This window comes from Microcaecilia unicolor, chromosome 2, assembly GCF_901765095.1.
Source record: "Microcaecilia unicolor chromosome 2, aMicUni1.1, whole genome shotgun sequence".
In the NCBI taxonomy this organism is placed as follows: domain Eukaryota; kingdom Metazoa; phylum Chordata; class Amphibia; order Gymnophiona; family Siphonopidae; genus Microcaecilia; species Microcaecilia unicolor.
Genome location: NC_044032.1, coordinates 158,628,580 through 158,647,072, shown reverse-complemented (window position 1 = coordinate 158,647,072; position 18,493 = coordinate 158,628,580). Strand labels below are relative to the sequence as shown.

At 41.9% G+C, this 18,493-nt stretch overlaps 1 protein-coding gene across 8 annotated transcripts in view; it reads right to left on the bottom strand.

The window, feature by feature from the left end:
- PPIP5K2 (diphosphoinositol pentakisphosphate kinase 2) overlaps positions 1-18,493 on the bottom strand; it is a 397,208-nt gene that overhangs the window by 134,642 nt on the left and 244,073 nt on the right. For all 8 annotated transcript variants that reach the window (XM_030193432.1, XM_030193434.1, XM_030193437.1 and 5 more), the window contains one exon: positions 9,996-10,219. In XM_030193432.1, the coding sequence (XP_030049292.1) occupies positions 9,996-10,219 (224 nt within the window). The remainder of the gene's footprint in view (positions 1-9,995; positions 10,220-18,493) is intronic.

Genomic DNA, 18,493 nt, shown 5'->3' with positions numbered 1-18,493 from the left:
AACCGGGCTACACAAAAAACATTCACTTTCATCTTCTAAGTCACTACCTTGCCCCTAAATATTGAGTCCATGGTGGTTAGCATTTAAAAAAACACTGGTTATTGCAACTTGTTTTAGTCCCACATATTCAATGCTGGGTCTAACCAGGATACTTGTGCTGAATATTTATGTCTTCAATGTCTGAAGTGATCTATACGTGCAGCAGTCCAGTGTAGCGATGGGAGCTACTTTTGCCCCGACACTGGCAAACTTATTCATGAATGTGTTTGAAGAAAAATGGATTAACAGGTCGCAATTTCAATTAAAAATTGTCCTTTGGAGGAGATTTATAGATGACATTTTCGTATTGTTTTGGGGCACGGATGATGAGCTATGTGGATTTCAGGAGTGGCTGAACATGTGCCACCACAATATACAATGTCATTTCCAGCACGCAAATACATTTTCTAGACGTGGATATTCAGTTAATGGATCGCAGGTTCAACACTAAAGTATTTGTCAAACCGACAGATAGAAACATCATCTTCGAGTACAGCAGCAGCCACCCCAGATCACTATGGGAAAGTATACCCTTTTCACAGTTTTTTGCGTTTCAGACGAATATGTACCCGGGATGATGATTTCAAAACACAAGCTAGAGCATTCCAGCAGAATTTGCAGCACCGTAATTACCCACACAAGGTCCTGAAACAGGCATATCTTAGAGCCAAATATAACAACAGGGACCTTTTATTACAGAATAAGCGTCAGATTCAACCAGATGACACGAACATGGTTTTTGTAACATGATTTGAACCCGGTGGGGAACATTATGTAAACGCATTCTGTGTTTGCGAATACACACCTGAGGATGTCGTACTCCCGTTCCAAGAATTTGAAAGAGGTACCGAGTCCTGCTCACATGCCACAGCCAACCCAGTCAAGTAACAAAGTATATGACGGCAGAAAAAGACCTGCACGGTCCATCCAGTCTGCCCAACAAGATAACTCATATGTGCTACTTTTTGTGTATACCTTACCTTGATTTGTATCTGTCTTTTTCAGGGCACAGACCGTATAAGTCTGCCCAGCACTAGCCCCTTGATTTGTATCTGTCTTTTTTCAGGGCACAGACCGTATAAGTCTGCCCAGCACTAACCTCACCTCCCAACCACCAGCCCCGCCTCTGCCATCCAACCTCCGCTAAGCTCCTGAGGATCCCTTCCTTCCGAACAGGATTCCTTTATGTTTATCCCACGCATGTTTGAATTCTGTTACCGTTTTCATCTCCACCACCTCCCGCGGGAGGGCATTCCAAGCATCCACCACTCTCTCTGTGAAAAAATACTTCCTGACATTTTTCTTGAGTCTGCCCCCCTTCAATCTCATTTCATATCCTCTAGTTCTACCGCCTTCCCATCTCCGGAAAAGGTTTGTTTGCGGATTAATACCTTTCAAATATTTGAACGTCTGTATCATATCACCCGTTTCTCCTTTCCTCCAGGGTATACATGTTCAGGTCAGCAAGTCTCTCCTCATACGTCTTGTAACGCAAATCCCATACCATTCTCGTAGCTTTTCTTTGCACCGCTTCAATTCTTTTAACTTCTTTTTACTTCTGCTGGGTTACTTCAAGTGCAACAGATCTAACTGCACAACATGTACAATTACTCTGGAAACTGACAGATTCATCAATCATCAGGATAACAAAACATACAAATTGGGACATCACACCACCTGCCAATCGATCAATGTGATCTACCTAGTTTAATGCCCATGTAACAAAGTATACGTGGGCAAAACAAGTAGGACACTACACACACACATGAGAGAACATCGCTCACAGATTACGACGAGAACTCCTGGGGCACCATTAGTGTAACAATGCATAACAAATTCCCATGACTTCACTGATTTAAGGTGTCTAGCGTTAGAGCAATTCAAGCTAGGGAACCGGGGGTGGGGGGGGGGGGGGGGGTGGAGATCTTAACAAGAAACATTTGCAGAGGGAAATGTTTTGGACATATCATCTTAAATCTTTGGAACCGGAGGGACTTAACATGTATTTCCATTGGGGGTGTTATATATGTGAGTGACTAGTTCAGGTGTGGCTCCCCATCAATATCCGGTAAAGAAGCCGTTAAAAGTGTGGTCGCCATATTGAACAGCAGCGACCCGTATCAGGAGTGAGAAGGACACAAGTAAGCACCAGGAAAATATGCAGCAGTTGCATGTGATATTTTTTGCAAATGTCTAAGGGCTTTTTGAACTTTAGAGAAATTGCTGTAGATGTATTATGGCTAATCAGTTTTTCATTTAACTAGACCTGCAATAAATCCAGATCCCTCAACAAAGCCCAGGCAAAACAGGAACCTGTCGGGGTCCGGAGAAGGTTCATAATATGCAGATAAGTGATTGATTGCCCTTCAAATAAGAACACCTTAAAACACCATGATTGCACCAGCAATATTGTAAATGTAGCAACATTGCAAATGACATTGCTAGAAATTAAAAACTGAAAAACAAAAAAGTTCAACGTGTAATATACACAATTTGTACCAATACTTTAAAACGCAGTGGTTTATACAAATAAAAGCTAAAAAAAAGCTAGACTTGTGATGTACACAATTCGCACCACTGCATTTTGATATTTAGGTGGTTGGGGTTTTTAGTCAGTGATAACACAGTCACGAATGCTTAAAGATGTCCAGATAATGAGCATAATATAGGATGTAAGCTTGGTGACATTATGAGACTTTTCCCCTCTCACTGAAAGTGCAGTCTGTAGTGAATCACACAACGGCTGATTTATTCATTGTGATAAGGAATATCTATGTCTTCAGCAGCCGTTGAAATTTATCTTGGTACAATTAATATTCAGAACCAGTATCCAGATAGATATCCCAACAAATTAGAACAACATTTTGTCCAGCCCAGCTTCTTGATAATTACCTGAAGACTGGCACTGAATCAGTGGTGCCTGGACTGTCATAGCACTAACTGGATAGCACTGAGGATATCAGAGCAAATATTCAGTGGTACTCTCTGATTAAATGCTGCTGAATGTTTGTGTTGAACCTAGTCAGTGGGAGTTTACAAGGTAGGAGCAGCTCCTACTCTGTTAACTCTCTCTGAATACTGACCCCCTACATTGTTGATTTTGAACATAAGAACTTAACAGGTTTTTCTACAGAATTTGTCTTTACTTTTGACATCCATCCTTCTCTTGATATCATAAGTCTCTCTGTCCTTGTGCTGAGGCTCAAGTCCTTGGTTTGGTTTTGATTTCTTTATTTCATTACTTTTTTATTTCACTCCTTTGCTACAATCTCTGCCTTCCCCTGCATGATACAAGCAACCTTTTTCCCCTATCATGATTTAAGAAAAATCTACATCTAATACCTTCTCCCAGAAAACAAAAGAAAAAAATACTCAAGTGACCTGCCTCAGTTGAACAAACCAGGGACATCACAATCACAGACTTCAAAGTAGGAATAAAAAATGACAATCTTCTGCGCTAAAGAGCTAACCAACAGGAGGATGCCCCTATGATTTAAGTTACGTTTACAAGTCTGTTCTTGAATCGAGTTGAAAATGGCTCCTATGGATATTACAAAGGATTCAAGTGAATAGAAGTGTCTTGTTAGATGCAGGACTTTAAAAGCTGATTTTTAAAATTTTACATTGTTCTCAAGGTTAACCCCCCCCCCCCCCCCCCCCCCCCCAAAACTATAGAGAATTTCTTCTGTTGTGGATGTCTGTCGACCCATCCCTTGGAAAATCTCTATTTCCCAGGAAGCACACTTCAAAAAGACCGACTTTCAGCAAGTACTGTTTCCATAATTAATATAGTACTATTAACTGCTTCAGAAGACAAACTGGTTTTCTGTTATGCTGCATAGCTAGAAAGTTCTGTGATCTCTTACTTACTTTAAAAATAAAAAGTCTTGTTAGCCCAGTAAACTGCTGTGAACAAATGAATTATCCTCTGACATAGGTACATAGCAACAGATCCTTCATCTATCTTAACAATGTGCTTTGGCCCAGTACACTGTGATAAGGCTAGCACCAAAGAGAAGCAGCTAATCCCCAACTACAATCCCCAGAATCCATTTCAAGAAGGAAAGAGGCGAGTAGACCTAAAAGGGTGGAAGGGATTTCTAACCCCAGCAGGGGGAGATGTGGCTCAGTGCATGGTGGGAGAAGAAGCCCAGTTCCCTTGGCTGCAAAGGCAGTATATAATTCCCCCCAGCTGTGAGAAGGGAGGGACAGATTTCCTGAAAGCTCCCAGCGACCAGGAGACTTATTCAGAGAAGGAATCCATGGAGTAAGTGGAGGAGGGAAAGGACCTGTCACTAGAGCTTCCCTGCCTGGAACAGCAAGCTACCATGGAGTGGGAGAATACAAATGCAGCCCTTTCCAGCACATAAAGGCAGTGTGGGAGGCCACAGACGTTGAGGTGCTGTGAAGTGACAGGTGAACTGTCAGCCCTGCTCAATGCAAGGCACCAGCAGTGCAAAGAAGAGGAAAGGTGAAATAAGTATTGTTTTTCCTTTGAAGTGATTTTCTGTGAGAGTTGGTTTGAACTGGTGTGATATAGAGAAAAGCAGGCTGAACTGTTAATGAGCCCTTCTTAGGAGGGGAAAGGTCCCTCTTGGAAAGAAGAGGGCAACCCCCACCTGGCCTTTGGCGGGTGGGGGAGCAATGTAACTGAATTTTGCCTGTTTTTTTTTTTTTTTTTTTTGAACCGGGCCTGGACTTTTTTTTGGGGGGGGGAGGAGGGGGGAACTGAATATTGACTGGGTTTTTGAGCTGGACCTGAACTCATTGGAACTGCATTTGGATTGTGTTTGTGGAACTGAGCTCGAATTAAAGTTTTTGTCCTAAGTCAGAATTGAAGTGTTGAACCTCACCGGAAACCTGTGTGCTGAACAGGACTTCTGGTCACAACCCAGAGCAGAAGTGTTGGACCCCTTTACAATACCAATGATCCTTATACATCCCAGTAGTCTGGGGAAGAGGAAACTATAGCCTCCCCATCTGTCAAGAGAACAGAAACCCACCATCTAACCTACAACTAACAGACCACTACTTCGAAACTTGGGCCTAGTAAATGCCATGTCAGCCAATAAAAAAAAAGGTCCTGATTCACGATGTCATCACTGAATACCACCTAGACATCCTGGGAATAGCTGAGACCTGGCTGGATAAAAGTGCAAGAGTCCCACTGATTGTCATATACTCCATAGGATACTAGATTCAGCATCAGCCAAGACCAAGGAAGCAGGGTGGAGGGGTAGCAATCCTGATCTGCAAGACAAACAACTGTGCAGAGTCTATCCCCTGCCTGTCTTGAGTCAGAATGCATCCTAATCCAGCTAGGAGATAAGTAATCAATACGGCTGCTTGTGGTCTACAGAATTCCTTGCAACAAACAACTGGGCAAGAACTCCAGAATTTCGTAACACAAGTAACAATGAGCTTTCCTATGTTATTGATCATGGGAGACTTAAACCTACATACTAAAACGCCATACACCGCCAATGCTACTTTTCTTGATACGACAGCTCTAGAATTCACAGATGATCAAATCTACAATCCACAGCAAAGGCTGAACACTAGATTTGGTGTTCTGTAAAGGAGTCAACATCTTTGAACACAAAGCTGGTGGCACTGAAATAATACTCCTATCATGGACAGCTCATTATCTCACAAAAGGTTCTTTAAAGGACTACCTAAATCAGATGGGCCCAACCAAAGTTTGGAAGGAAATCTGAGACATGAGAAATCTGACTGCTGAGAGTTTCCTAGAGGCCTTGCCCTACCCTATGAAGATGAAAAGATGTCTACAACATCAGAACAGGTTGACATCCGGAATGCGCAAGTAGCAATGGCCTTAGAAAAAAAAAGCCCACCAAAGGTGGTCATATGCTTTACATACAAATACTCCCTGTAGTTCTCCCCAGAACTATAGGTCCTTAAGCATCAAGGATGTAAACTGGATAGGCAATGGCAGAAATCTCACCTAACTCAAACTTACATGAGTTTAGACTTAACTAAGAAACACATGCCAATGTACTGTCAGACCTTAACAGTAACCAGAAACAATGTTTCTCTCAACACATTTAACAGGATACAAATGTAACCAAGCAGCCATTCAAAATAATAAATGGTGTACTGCAAACCTCATAATGGAATTAGCCTTCCCAATCACAAATAATCCATAACGCCCTCCAAGCGGTTCTGAGTCAAGTTTTAGTTGCTCCTCCAAGCTCACTGGTCTTCACAAGTCTTACCAAAGATAAGAAAGGCTCAGGACTGGTACTCTGTCCCACGATCTTCAGCTAACCTCTTTCCTTTTCCTCTCTCTCTCTCTCTCTCTCTTTTTTTTTAAGGTTGTAGTGTTACAAAAGGAGAGCTCCACAGGAAATAGGGGAGAGGTGAAAGGAGGAAAGAAGTAAATTTGCAGGGCACCAGAGACAGGGACCTGAAGACCTCCAGATATGACTCTGCATACTCAGCTGGGGACCAGCTGACCAACTGGACCATGAGCACTCAGAGCCAGAGGCTGAAAAGTGTGTCTGTCCACCCATAGGAGCCAACTTTTCAAAATGATTGGGGGTGCTGAATTTTTTTTTAAACAGGTGGTGCATTCCCCCCTCCCCCTCCCTCCCCTCTGAGTTCCAGGCTCCCCCTCCCTCCCTCCGAGTTCCAGGCTCCCCCTCCCTCCCTCCGAGTTCCAGGCTCCCCCTCCCTCCCTCCGAGTGCCAGTCCCAACCCCAGCCCTACCTCTTCTCCCACAACAGTCCTCCGCCGGTCCACCCTCGCCTTCAGGGTGGGACCAGAGCTAAGAGAGAAAGGAAGGCTGAAGTGCCGAGCCTGCTCGCCTTTCACCTGCTGTCGCCGGGACCCCAAGGTAAGATGACTTTTTAAAATTCTGGGCGGCACGCAGGAAGGCAAGGGCAGACCGGCGGCTGTTGAGGGAGAAGAGGGCAGGCACTGAGCAGGTCAGGCTGGCGAAGGGAACTTCTGGTTCCGACTTCGTGCGGGTGAAAATATTGGGGATGCTCAAGCACCCACAGCGTCGGTGCCTATGTGTCCACCTGCTGAAGACAGAAAATACTGAGTAGCTGGACTGGATACCAAAAGAGATAGAGAACTGAAAACTGAACGAGACCTATCTCCACCTGCTGGTTGATGGAAACAACTATCCCACAGGTTCTGGAATAGTGGGAACTACGTAAAAGAAGGCAAGGAAGAATTTACAATAACTGTTCAGTAAGGCAAACAACCTTCTCCATATTTCTCAACAATTGAGGATGGAAAACATCCCTAGTGGGCTTACAAAATTGCAGATATGACTACTTCATTCTCATTCACTGCAAACTCCTCCCAGTGTTCCAACTCCTCTGAGCTAAAGTCATCCTGAACAGTATCCCCAACAAAAGTATCAGCAATTCCTTGGATATTTGGCTCAAAAGAATCATAAAAATTCTCTGGAGAAAAACAAAACATGCTGTAACCAGAGGCCTGTTATCCTGGGTCAAAGAGTGCACAACAGTATAAAGTTATTTTGGCTTATCTAGGGAATCAGAGATTCTGTGGCAATAGTACTGCTCCCATTCACTAGCAACAACCAATTTATATTCTAACTTAAGTAAATAAGAATCCTTCAAATCCATATCCCTACTGTGTCTCCACACACTCTCTGCCTGCTGCAGCTGCTTCAGTCCCAATGAGAGCCAGGTCACAGTCTTAGTAAATCCTCTCTCAGACTTTAAAGGAGCAACCAAAACCAAAGCTGTCTGCAAAGAAGAATTCTAATGATTAACTGCTTCATCTACTTCCAATGTGGCCTAAGAGTGGAGCCCACATGACTATAAGGACGAATGGATCAACCCTAGTCTGCAGCTGTTTAAGCACCACCTGTCTAGTAGAAAAGGCATCCTGTCTACTACATGGAAGCATAAATAACAATACAGAGTGACTGGTACACATCATTGGAAGAGCATCAACAAAAACCAGAGTTGCAAAAATTGAGGGAATAAAAACTAAATCCAATACATGCCCCGCCGAGCGTGTGGCCTGATTCACAATCTGAACTAAACCTAAAGCAGAAACGCATCAAAAAGAACATGAGAAAACTGCACATCAGGCACTATAGGCAAATTACAATCCCACAAAGTAACCACGGAAGATAAATCCATCGGCAAAGTCACTACCAAATTCAAAAGTGAAGAACAATCATGTTGTAACATTGCAGGAGGACAGAATACCAGTGTCACATTCTGAAAGGTCCGTAGACTGATCCCTGAGAACTCCCAATGGCCAGGGAATCAACCACAAGACTGCAAACATAGAGTGCACTCCAGGGAGTCAGGCCTGCTCTGAATAATCCTGTTGCGCCAAACCAACCTGCAGCATCTGCTGGAGATACAGAAATACTAGCAGCCATTAGGGTAGGTGCTCCTCATGCCCATGGACCAGACTTCAAGCAGCCAAAAAGTTCCCTCTGACGGGAGTGATGCGCTTTCTGTGCTCTGTTCTGCATTTGCAAACAAAGAACACAGTTAGTTGGATCATGATCAGGCCCCAAGACATCCCACACACCAATTGTGAGTGTCAGTGCTGGAAATCACCCAACTGCACTAGGTGCATTTCTTGAAGTCACTGGGGGTCTTCTGGGGCATGACAGAAAGAACAGTGGCTAAATCAAAAGGCTCAATAATGAGGCCAAAAATAGCCGCATTGAGCCTGCCATGAGTGGGAAAGCACGGGGTACAAATGTAACAAAAAAAGGGGGGATTACCTCAAATTGGACTCGAAGTTCCTGCCTAAGAAGGCCTCACAAGCCACAAAAAAAAGAAAGAAAACTTAAAAGTGCCAAAAAAAAGCTATGAGCCTTATTCTATAAAGGTTATGCTTCTAAATTATGAGAATAATCTATGCTCCAAAATAAATTACGCTTGTAATTTAGGAGCATAAATTTAAGAGCATAATCTTTATAGAATAAGGCCCTACAAATGTAAAAAGAAAATATCAAACAGACCTGCACAGGAAAGCCAAACCTTTGAAAAAGAAGCACTGAGGGAGATCCAATAAACGTGACCTTCCTACTCCGTGGAAAAAACTAAACTGAGGGTCCTGGGCTCACTTGTCAGGAAGAAAGGCACTCTCCCATGCCTGGTGGGACTGCTGCCAAAAGCCTCTTAAACATATAGTGTGATGGGCAGTCAGTGGCTGCACCGGGCTCCGTCAGGATGATTTCACCCAAGTGTAAGGATACATATGTCCTGCATGTCCTCGGAGAAAACCCCCTTACCCTCTATCGTCTATTCACCTACCCATTTATATCCTCGTCTTTCTCGCATGCCCCCAAAATTTACCTACATAAATGCAGTAACTTAACGTACACTGTTTTCTAAAGTAGCAATATATGATTTTGATGAAAAAAGTTATTCTATAAGCAATCAATAAAAACGGTTCATATCCTGAGTTAATTACTGCGGTCATTCAATCTAATTCATTATGTGCAGCACAGGAATGTGCAAAGGGCAAACATTTTTTTATTCATTTGGGCTTTTCTTATTATTAAGGGAATGTTTTTGGTTTGTTTCAGACATTCACTTTAAAAAAATTATTTAAATGTGTGTTAACTTTTTTAATGCACTCTAACAAACTTAAAGAGCATTAATTTGCAGGTTAATGTGCATTACATTGATTTAGGATGCACTAAATTTTCAAACGTATCCTAATGAACCAAATGGGCACTAATGCATGCATAGCCCCTTCTCCAAAATATACCAAATTTAAAGAAAAGCAAGCACTGATGAAGTAGGAGACTAGACAAAGTAAGAAAAGAGATAGCAAAACACATTATACTGAAAAGGCCTTACCATGCGTTCAGCAATAACTCAAATGTTAGTGACAGGTTCGTATTTAAAAACAAACAAACAAAATAAAACAGATTTTGTAATTAGACATGAATGAAAATACCAAGGTTGATAAATTATTACCTGAGGAATAACAATATCTGCTAATGCCTTGGAAAGCCTATATAGTTCCATTGTGTTCTCTAGCCGCAGAGACCCATTGTGCTGGACATCATATTTTATACAGTCATAAATGTCAGGGATTTTGCTGATATCATATCTGTCATTCTTTGTTTTGAAGTCCTTTTCCAACTTGGCCCATCTGCGCAGCATTAGCTCAAGAGTCTCACTGTGGTAAAGCTGAATATCTAAAGGGACACATTAGAAACATTTAGTTTTGTTGCTTCAGCTAGGATGCATAAAGGGAGACATGGTAAGAGTTCATAAATATATGAAGATTGCCATCATTTATAACTGCAGTGCAACAGCAAGATTAGTGAAGCTTCTAGGATCCATTCCTTCTGAACAGGATTCCTTTATGTTTACACCACGCATTTTTGAATTCCGTTACTATTTTCATCTCCACCACCTTCCGCGGGAGGGCATTCCAAGTATCCACCACTCTCTCTGTGAAAAAATACTTCCTGACATTTTTCTTGAGTCTACCCCCCTTCAACCTCATTTCACGTCCTCTAGTTCTACCGCTTTCCTGTCTCTGGAACAGGTTCATTTGCGGATTAATACCTTTCAAATATTTGAACGTCTGTATCATATCACCCCTGTTTCTCATTTCCTCCAGGGTTATCTGCTGTCATCTATGTTACTATGTCTGTGGTTCACATCTTCAGAGGGGCTATGCTCAGTCTCCTGAGCTTGTTCTCTCATGCACCTAAACTGTTATTTTGGTGGAGAAGAAAACGGTAACGGAATTCAAACGTGCGTGGGATAAACATAAAGGAATCCTGTTCAGAAGAAATGGATCCTCAGGAGCTTAGCCGAGATTGGATAACAAAGCCGGTAGTGGGAAGCAGGGCTGGTGGTTGGGAGGCGGGGATAGTGCTGGGCAGACTTTATACGGTCTGTGCCAGAGCCGATGGTGGGAGACGGGGATAGTGCTGGGCAGACTTGTACGGTCTGTGCCCTGAAAAGGACAGGTACAAATCAAGGTAAGGTATACACAAAAAAGTGGCACATTTTTTGGGCAGACTGGATGGACCGTGCAGGTCTTTTTCTGCCGTCATCTACTATGTTACTATACATGCAAGTCTCTGCTCATACGTTTGTAACGTAAATCCCATACCATTTTTGTAGCTTTTCTTTGCACTGCTTCAATTTTATTTATATCCTTAACTGTCCTCAGAGAACACCTACTACAGGTAACTTTGCTTTCCTTGAGGATAAGCAGACTGTCCATATTCTCACATCTGGGTATCCTTAACTACCAGGTTCACTGAATTCAACAATGCTAGGACAATAGGGACTCAAAATGTCAAAGCCTTGTAGCCAATCAACCTTAAAACATATACATATTAGTTGTGAAGGAACAGCATAGAACAAAGTAAAACTGGACCTAAGAGGGTGGAGATGGATTCTAGACTACAAACAAATTCTGCAGAAATGTCTAACCAAACTGGCTGCTGCGTTGTGTATTTTCTACAAGCCAATAATAAGATGTGAATGTGGACTGAAGACCATGCAGCAGATCTACAAAACTCTTTAATGCAGGCCGATCTCAATTGGGCTATCAATACAGCCATGGCTCCAAAGTCAGTCCAGCATGGGCATAAGTGAAAGAGATTCAGTATGCTAGCAAATTGGATCAAGTGTATTTATCAATGGCTGCTCCCATCATAAGAACATAAAAAAAAGTAGCCATACTGGGTGAGACCAATAGTCCATCCTGCCCAATATCCTGTTTTCCAAACAGTGGCCAAGCCAGGTCACAAGTACCTGGCACAAACCCAAGTACGTAAGTACATAAGTATTGCCATACTGGGAAAGACCAAAGGTCCATCAAGCCCAGCATCCTGTTTCCAACAGTTGCCAATCCAGGTCACAAATACCTGGCAAGATCCCAAAAAAGTACAAAACATTTTATACTGCTTATCCCAGAAATAGTGGATTTTCCCCAAGTCCATTTAATAATGGTCTATGGACTTTTCCTTTAGGAAGCCGCCCAAATCTTTTTTAAACTCTGCTAAGCTAACCACCTTTACCACATTCTCTGGCAACAAATTCCAGAGTTTAATTACCAAATCATGGCAACTCTCCATACTACAAATCCCAGGAAAGCAGTTGCTTCCCATGTCTGCCTCAATAGCAGATTATGGACTTTTCCTCCAGGAATTTGTCTAAACCTTTTTTTTAAACCCATCCTGTATGGGTAAAAAGAAACAAAAAGCTGGTTGGACTGTCTATGGGATTTAGTCCACTACAGACAGCTATCTATCTGCAGCAGTCTTATACCAATGATATATAAGTATTGCCATACTGGGACAGACCGAAGGTCCAACAAGAACAGCATCCTGTTTCCAACAGTGGCCAATCCAGATTACAAGTACATGGCAAGATCCCAAAACACTACAATACATTTTATGTGGCTTATTCTACAAATAAGCAGTGGATTTTCCCCAAGTCCATTTTAATAATGGCTAAAGGACATTTGTTTTAGGAAGCTATCCAAACCTTTTTTAAACCCTGCTTTTACCACATTTCTGGCAACAAATTCCAGAGTTTAATTACATGTTGAGTGAAGAAATATTCTCTCCAATTAGTTTTAAATGTACTTCTTTGTAGTTTCATTGTGTGCCCCCTAGTCCTAGTATTTTTGGAAAGAGTAAACAAGAGATTCACGTCTCCCCATTCTACTCCACTCATTATTTTATAGACCTCTATCATATCATCTTTTCTCGAAGCTGAAGAGTCCTAGTCGCTTTAGCCTTTCCTCATAGGGAAGTCATCCCATCCCCTTTATCATTTTCGTCACCCCTCTGTACCTTTTCTAATTCCACTATATCTTTTTTGAGATGCGGTGACCAGAATTGCACACAATATTCGAGATGTAGTTGCACCGTGGAGTGACACTAAGGCATTATAACGTACTCATTTTATTTTCCATTCCTTTCCTAATAATACTTGAGTAGAGAGGTGTGGTAGCCGTGTTAGTCCACTATTAAAGGTAATCAATAGAAATAGAGCAAAATAAAACATGGAAAATAAAATAAAATACCTTTTTTATTGGACATAATTTAATACATTTCTTGATTAGCTTTTGAAGGTTGCCCTTCTTCGGCAGATCGGAAATAAGCAAATGTTGGTATATGACATGCAAATCTCACCTATCCACCCCCCCCCCCCCATCCTGTTATACTGTCACTGAAATGCTTTGATGTTTCACTTATATATACTGTCATCTACCAACATTTGCTTATTTCCGATCTGACGAAGAAGGGCAACCTTCGAAAGCTAATCAAGAAATGTATTAAGTTATGTCCAATAAAAAAGGTATCATCTTATTTTCTTTTCCATGTTTTATTTTGTTTTATTTCTATTGATTACCTAATAATACTTCCCCTCCGAAGGGACACCACCTTGTAGGGGTGGAGGGGCTTCCGTGTTTCAATGACTCAGAGGGCTATGCTGAAGGGTTACCCATATCAGACAGGCCTCTGAGGAGAAACCAAAGAGTGTCCCAAAGTGGAGGATCCAAGATGGCGTCGAGGGAGGACATACATTAGATGAGCTCCCGTTTTAGACCAGAATACCCGAAGAAGTATGCGCGCTCCCCAGAGAATGGGGAAGAGAAAAGGCAAAGCCGTGAAGTTGTCCTCCTCAAACACGGCTGGGGTTCCCACCACTTCTCAGCCTACTTTGGAGAGATTCGGTGTCATAACGTCGGGGATATCGGTTCCTGCTTCGGGGAACAGCAAGGCTTTATCGCCGAATCTCAGTAGAGAGGGAGTGACTTTGAGTTCCCCTGCTGGAACGACCCCTCCAAGACCCGGAAACAGTAACGCTTCGCTATGGAGGTCGACAGTGGAAACACCCAAAATGGGTTAGGATTTTCACGTGACCCGAGGTCCTGGCGCAGCATCGACTCCGGATAATAAACCAACTGGGGGATTGGAGAGTGAGCTCTTCCCCCCAAAGATATCTGAAGCGGTTTCTGTGGAGAAATTGGATCTGGTGAAGCCAATAATGTCACAATGGACGTACTATGGGAAGTGCTGCAGAGTGTGAATAACTCTCTTCTTCAGATGTTTAAAATTTTTCAGGAATAAACATGTGAGTTAAAGAATTTATATTAATACTTATCTAACAAAGTGGAAGTCCAAGATATAAAAATAGAGACTTTGACTACGGAAATGGTTTCTCTATGAAAATCAGTTAATTTGGTAATGAAGGACAGCCATGTTTCTTGTAAAAATTGGAATTTCTGGAGAACCAATTAAGGAAAAATAACTTGAGAATGATAAATTTTCCTATAACATCCTATATATCAGCTACCGAACTGTTGAAGAAATATTTCTCTGATATTTTGCAAATACCTTCTGATAGCCACCCTCTGGTGTCTAAAGTGATTTATATTTCCCTTAAAATGTTCTTTATCAGAGAAAAGAGATGTGAACTTAAATGACATTTTGGAAAATTCAGAAATTACAGATAGAGTTATATTATTAGTGACTTTCACCTTTGATTTAGATAGGAACAATGTTTTGAAATTGTATTTCCGACACATACCATAAACACCCATCTTAAACACTAAATATTAACATTATACACGATCTATACAAAACCAATCTCCTATCACATGACTGACTAACCTCTTTGCTATGAATATTCAAGCACTACCACTTTAAACCTATATTGAATGGGGTCTCTCCTAATGTATGTTACAATCCAATTTCTTACTCAGGAACCTTCATGCACTACCATAATGGACTCTTCTTTACCATGTATGTATGCACATGGTGTATATATATACCATGATCTGTTCCATATATGCTATGTTCCATGTATGTTACCACGTATGAATTGTAATTCTGTTACCCGGAAATGGCAACTGCTATTACAGCAAATGTAAGCCACATTGAGCCTGCAAATTGGTGGGAAAATGTGGGATACAAATGCTACAAATAAATAAATAAATGTATAAATATGTTAAAAAGCAGCGGTCCCAACACAGACCCCTGGGGAACCCCACTGTCTACCATTCTCCACTGAGAATACTGACCATTTTATCCCTTCTCTATGTTTTCTATCTTTTAACCAGTATTTAATCCACAATAGAACACTACTTCCTATGCCATGAATCTGCAACTTCCTCTGAGTCTTTCATGACGTACTTTGTCAAATGCCTTTTGAAAATCCAGATACACAATATCGACCGGCTCACCTTTATCCATATGTTGTTCACCTCCTTCAAAGAAATGTAATAGATTTGTGAGGCAAGATTTCCCTTCACTAAATCCATGTTGGCTTTGTCTCATTAATCCATGCTTTTGAATATGCTCTACAATTTTGCCCAGCACTGTCAAGCTCACTGGTCTATAATTTCCTGGATCACCTCTGGAACCTTTTTTAAAAATCGGCGTTACATTGGCCACCCTCCAATCTTCCGGTACCATGCTTGATTTTAAAGATAAATTACATATAACTAACAATAGTTCTGCAAGTTCATTTTTCAATTCTATCAGTACTCTCTATCAGTACTCTGGGATGAATACCATACGGCCCAAGGCAATTTGCTACTCTTCAGTTTGTCAAATTGCACCATTACATCCTCCAGGCCATTACATCTTACAGAGATTTCATTCATTTTCTCTGACTCGTCAGCTTGAAAAACATTTCTGGCACCGGTATATCCATCCCAAATCTTCCTCGGTGAAGACCGAAGCAAAGAATTCATTTAATGTCTCCGCTATGGCTTCTCTTCCCTGAGTGCCCCTTTTACCCCTCAGTCATCTGGTGGTTAACTGATTCTTTTGCCGGCTTCTTTTTTTTAATATACCTAAAAAAAATTTTTACTATGTCTTTTTGCCTCCAACGCAATCTTTTTTTCAAAGTCCCTCTTTGTCGTCCTTATCAGTGCTTTGCATTTGACTTGCTTTATGCCATTTCTTATTATTTTCAATCTGATCCTACTTCCATTTTCTGAAGGATTTTCTTTTAGCTCTAAGAGCTTCCTTCACATCACTTTTTAACCATGCTAGCTGTCATTTGGTCTTCCTTCCTCCTTTTTTAATAGATGGAATATATTTGGCCTGGGCTTCCAGGATGGTATTTTTGAACAGTATCCATGCCCGACGTAAATTTTTGACCTTCACAGCTGCTCCTCTAAGTTTTATTTTCACCGCTCTTCTCATTTTACCATAATCTCCTTTTTGAAAGTTAAATGCTAACATATTGGATTTCCTGTGTGTACTTACTCCAAAGCTGATATCAAATCTGACAATATTATGATCACTGTTATCAAGCGGCCCCAGCACCATTACCTCTTGCACCAGATCAAGCGCTCCACCAAGGACTAGGTCTAGAATTTTTCCTCCTCTTGTTGGCTCCTGTACCAGCTGCTCCATTAAGCAGTCCTTGATTTCGTCAAGGAATTTTACCTCCCTAGCATGCCCTGTTGTTACATTTACCCAGTCAATATTGGGGTAATTGAAATCACCATTATTGTGTTGCCCAGACAGATTGTTAGCCTCCCTAATTTCTGATAATATTTCTACATCTGTCAGTTCATCCTGGCAAGGTAGATGGTAGTACACTCATATCACACAAATATGACCTCTTACCAACTGGGAGATAATCATACATGTGACACTCAATGAAAAAGACTGGATAGCACCCCTCTCGCTGCTGGACTGCTTCTCTGCATCTTAGTATTATAGAGTTGTTTCATTAGCTTAGAGAAAAGTCGGCTGAGGGGAGATATGATAGAAGTCTATAAGATAATGAGTGGAATGAAACGGGTCGATGTGGAGCGTCTGTTTACGCTTTCCAAAAACACAAGGACAAGAGGGCATGCGATGAAGCTGCAGTGTGGTAAATTTAAAACGAATCAGAGGAAATGTTTCTTCACTCAACGCGTAGTTAAACTCTGGAATTCGCTGCCGGAAAAGGTGGTTAAGGCGGTTAACGTAGCGGACTTCACAAAAGGCTTGGATGGCTTCCTGGAGGAAAAAGCCATAGAATGTTATTAAATGGACGAGGGAATAATACAGTATTTCTAGGATGGGTGGGACAAATTGCTCGTTCTTTTGGCCGCTGTCGGTGACAGGGTGCTCGGCTCGATGGACCCTTGGTCTGTCCCAGCATGGCGATACTTATGTACTTAAGCAACTGCTTGCCCTAGTATTTGTAGAATGGAATGTTGCCATGATTTGGGTTTCTGCCAGGTACTTGTGACCTGCCTTGGCCACTGTTGGAAACAGGTACTGGGCTAGATGGACCATTGATCAGACCCAGTATGGCTACTCTTATGTTCTTTTCCCCTTTATATATGGAATTTCAATCCATAGGGATTCCAAGATGTGTTTTCTTTCCTGTAGTATTTTCAATCTATTTAATTCAAGGCCCTCCTTAACATACAATGATACCACTCCACCAATTCGATCTACCTTATCACTACAATGTAATTTCTACCCTGGTAGGTTATCCTCCTTCCACCAGGTCTCAGAAATGCCTATTATATCTAATTTTTTATTCAGCGCAATATATTCTAACTCTACCATCTTATTTCTTAGGCTTCTGGCATTCGCATATAGACATTTCAAACTATATTTGTTGGTCCTATTTACATCTTGCTCAACAATTGACAGTGTTAATTTGCAATCGTCTGATTTTATTTAGACACCTCGTCTACTATGGTCTCTATTGCAACATCGCTATTGGGATACCCTATCTTCCCCATTTTGGTGATATCTTTGAAAGATACCTTGTTCCGAACCATTCGCTTTTGAACAAGTGTCGCCCTTTCCCCAGGTTCTAGTTTAAAAGCTGCTCTATCTCCTTTTAAAATGCCAATGCCTTCAGCCTAGTACCACCCTGGTTAAAGTGGAGCCCATCATTCCGGAATAGGCTCCTCCTTCCCCAGAATGTTGCCCAGTTCCTAACAAATCTAAAATCCTTCTCCTCCCTGCATTGAGAATCCAGAGCTCCACCTGTCTCTTAAGCCCTGCGTGTGGAACGGGGAGCACTTCGGAAAATGCTATCCTAGAGGTTCTAGATTGGAGCTTTCTATCTATGAGCCTAAATTTGGCTTCCAGAACCTCCCTCCCACATTTTCTTATGTCACTAGTACCCACATGTACCAAGACAGCAAGCTCCTCCACAGCACTATCTAAAATCTTATCTAAGCGACGTGCGAGGTCCACCACCTTTGCACCTGACAAGTGACCAGGCAATCCTCACATCCACCAGCCACCCAGCTATCTACATGCCTAATAATCAAATCACCAACTTCAACAGTCATCCTAACCCTTCCCTCTTAGGCAGAAGCTCCTGGAAACACATCCTCAGTGCGAGAGGATATTGCATCCCCTGGTGTGCTGGTCCTGGCTACAGGATTACTTCCAGCTGCACCAGGGTGATGCTCTCCTTTAAGAAGACTTCCATCCTGTAGGCCTCCTCTATATCTCCCT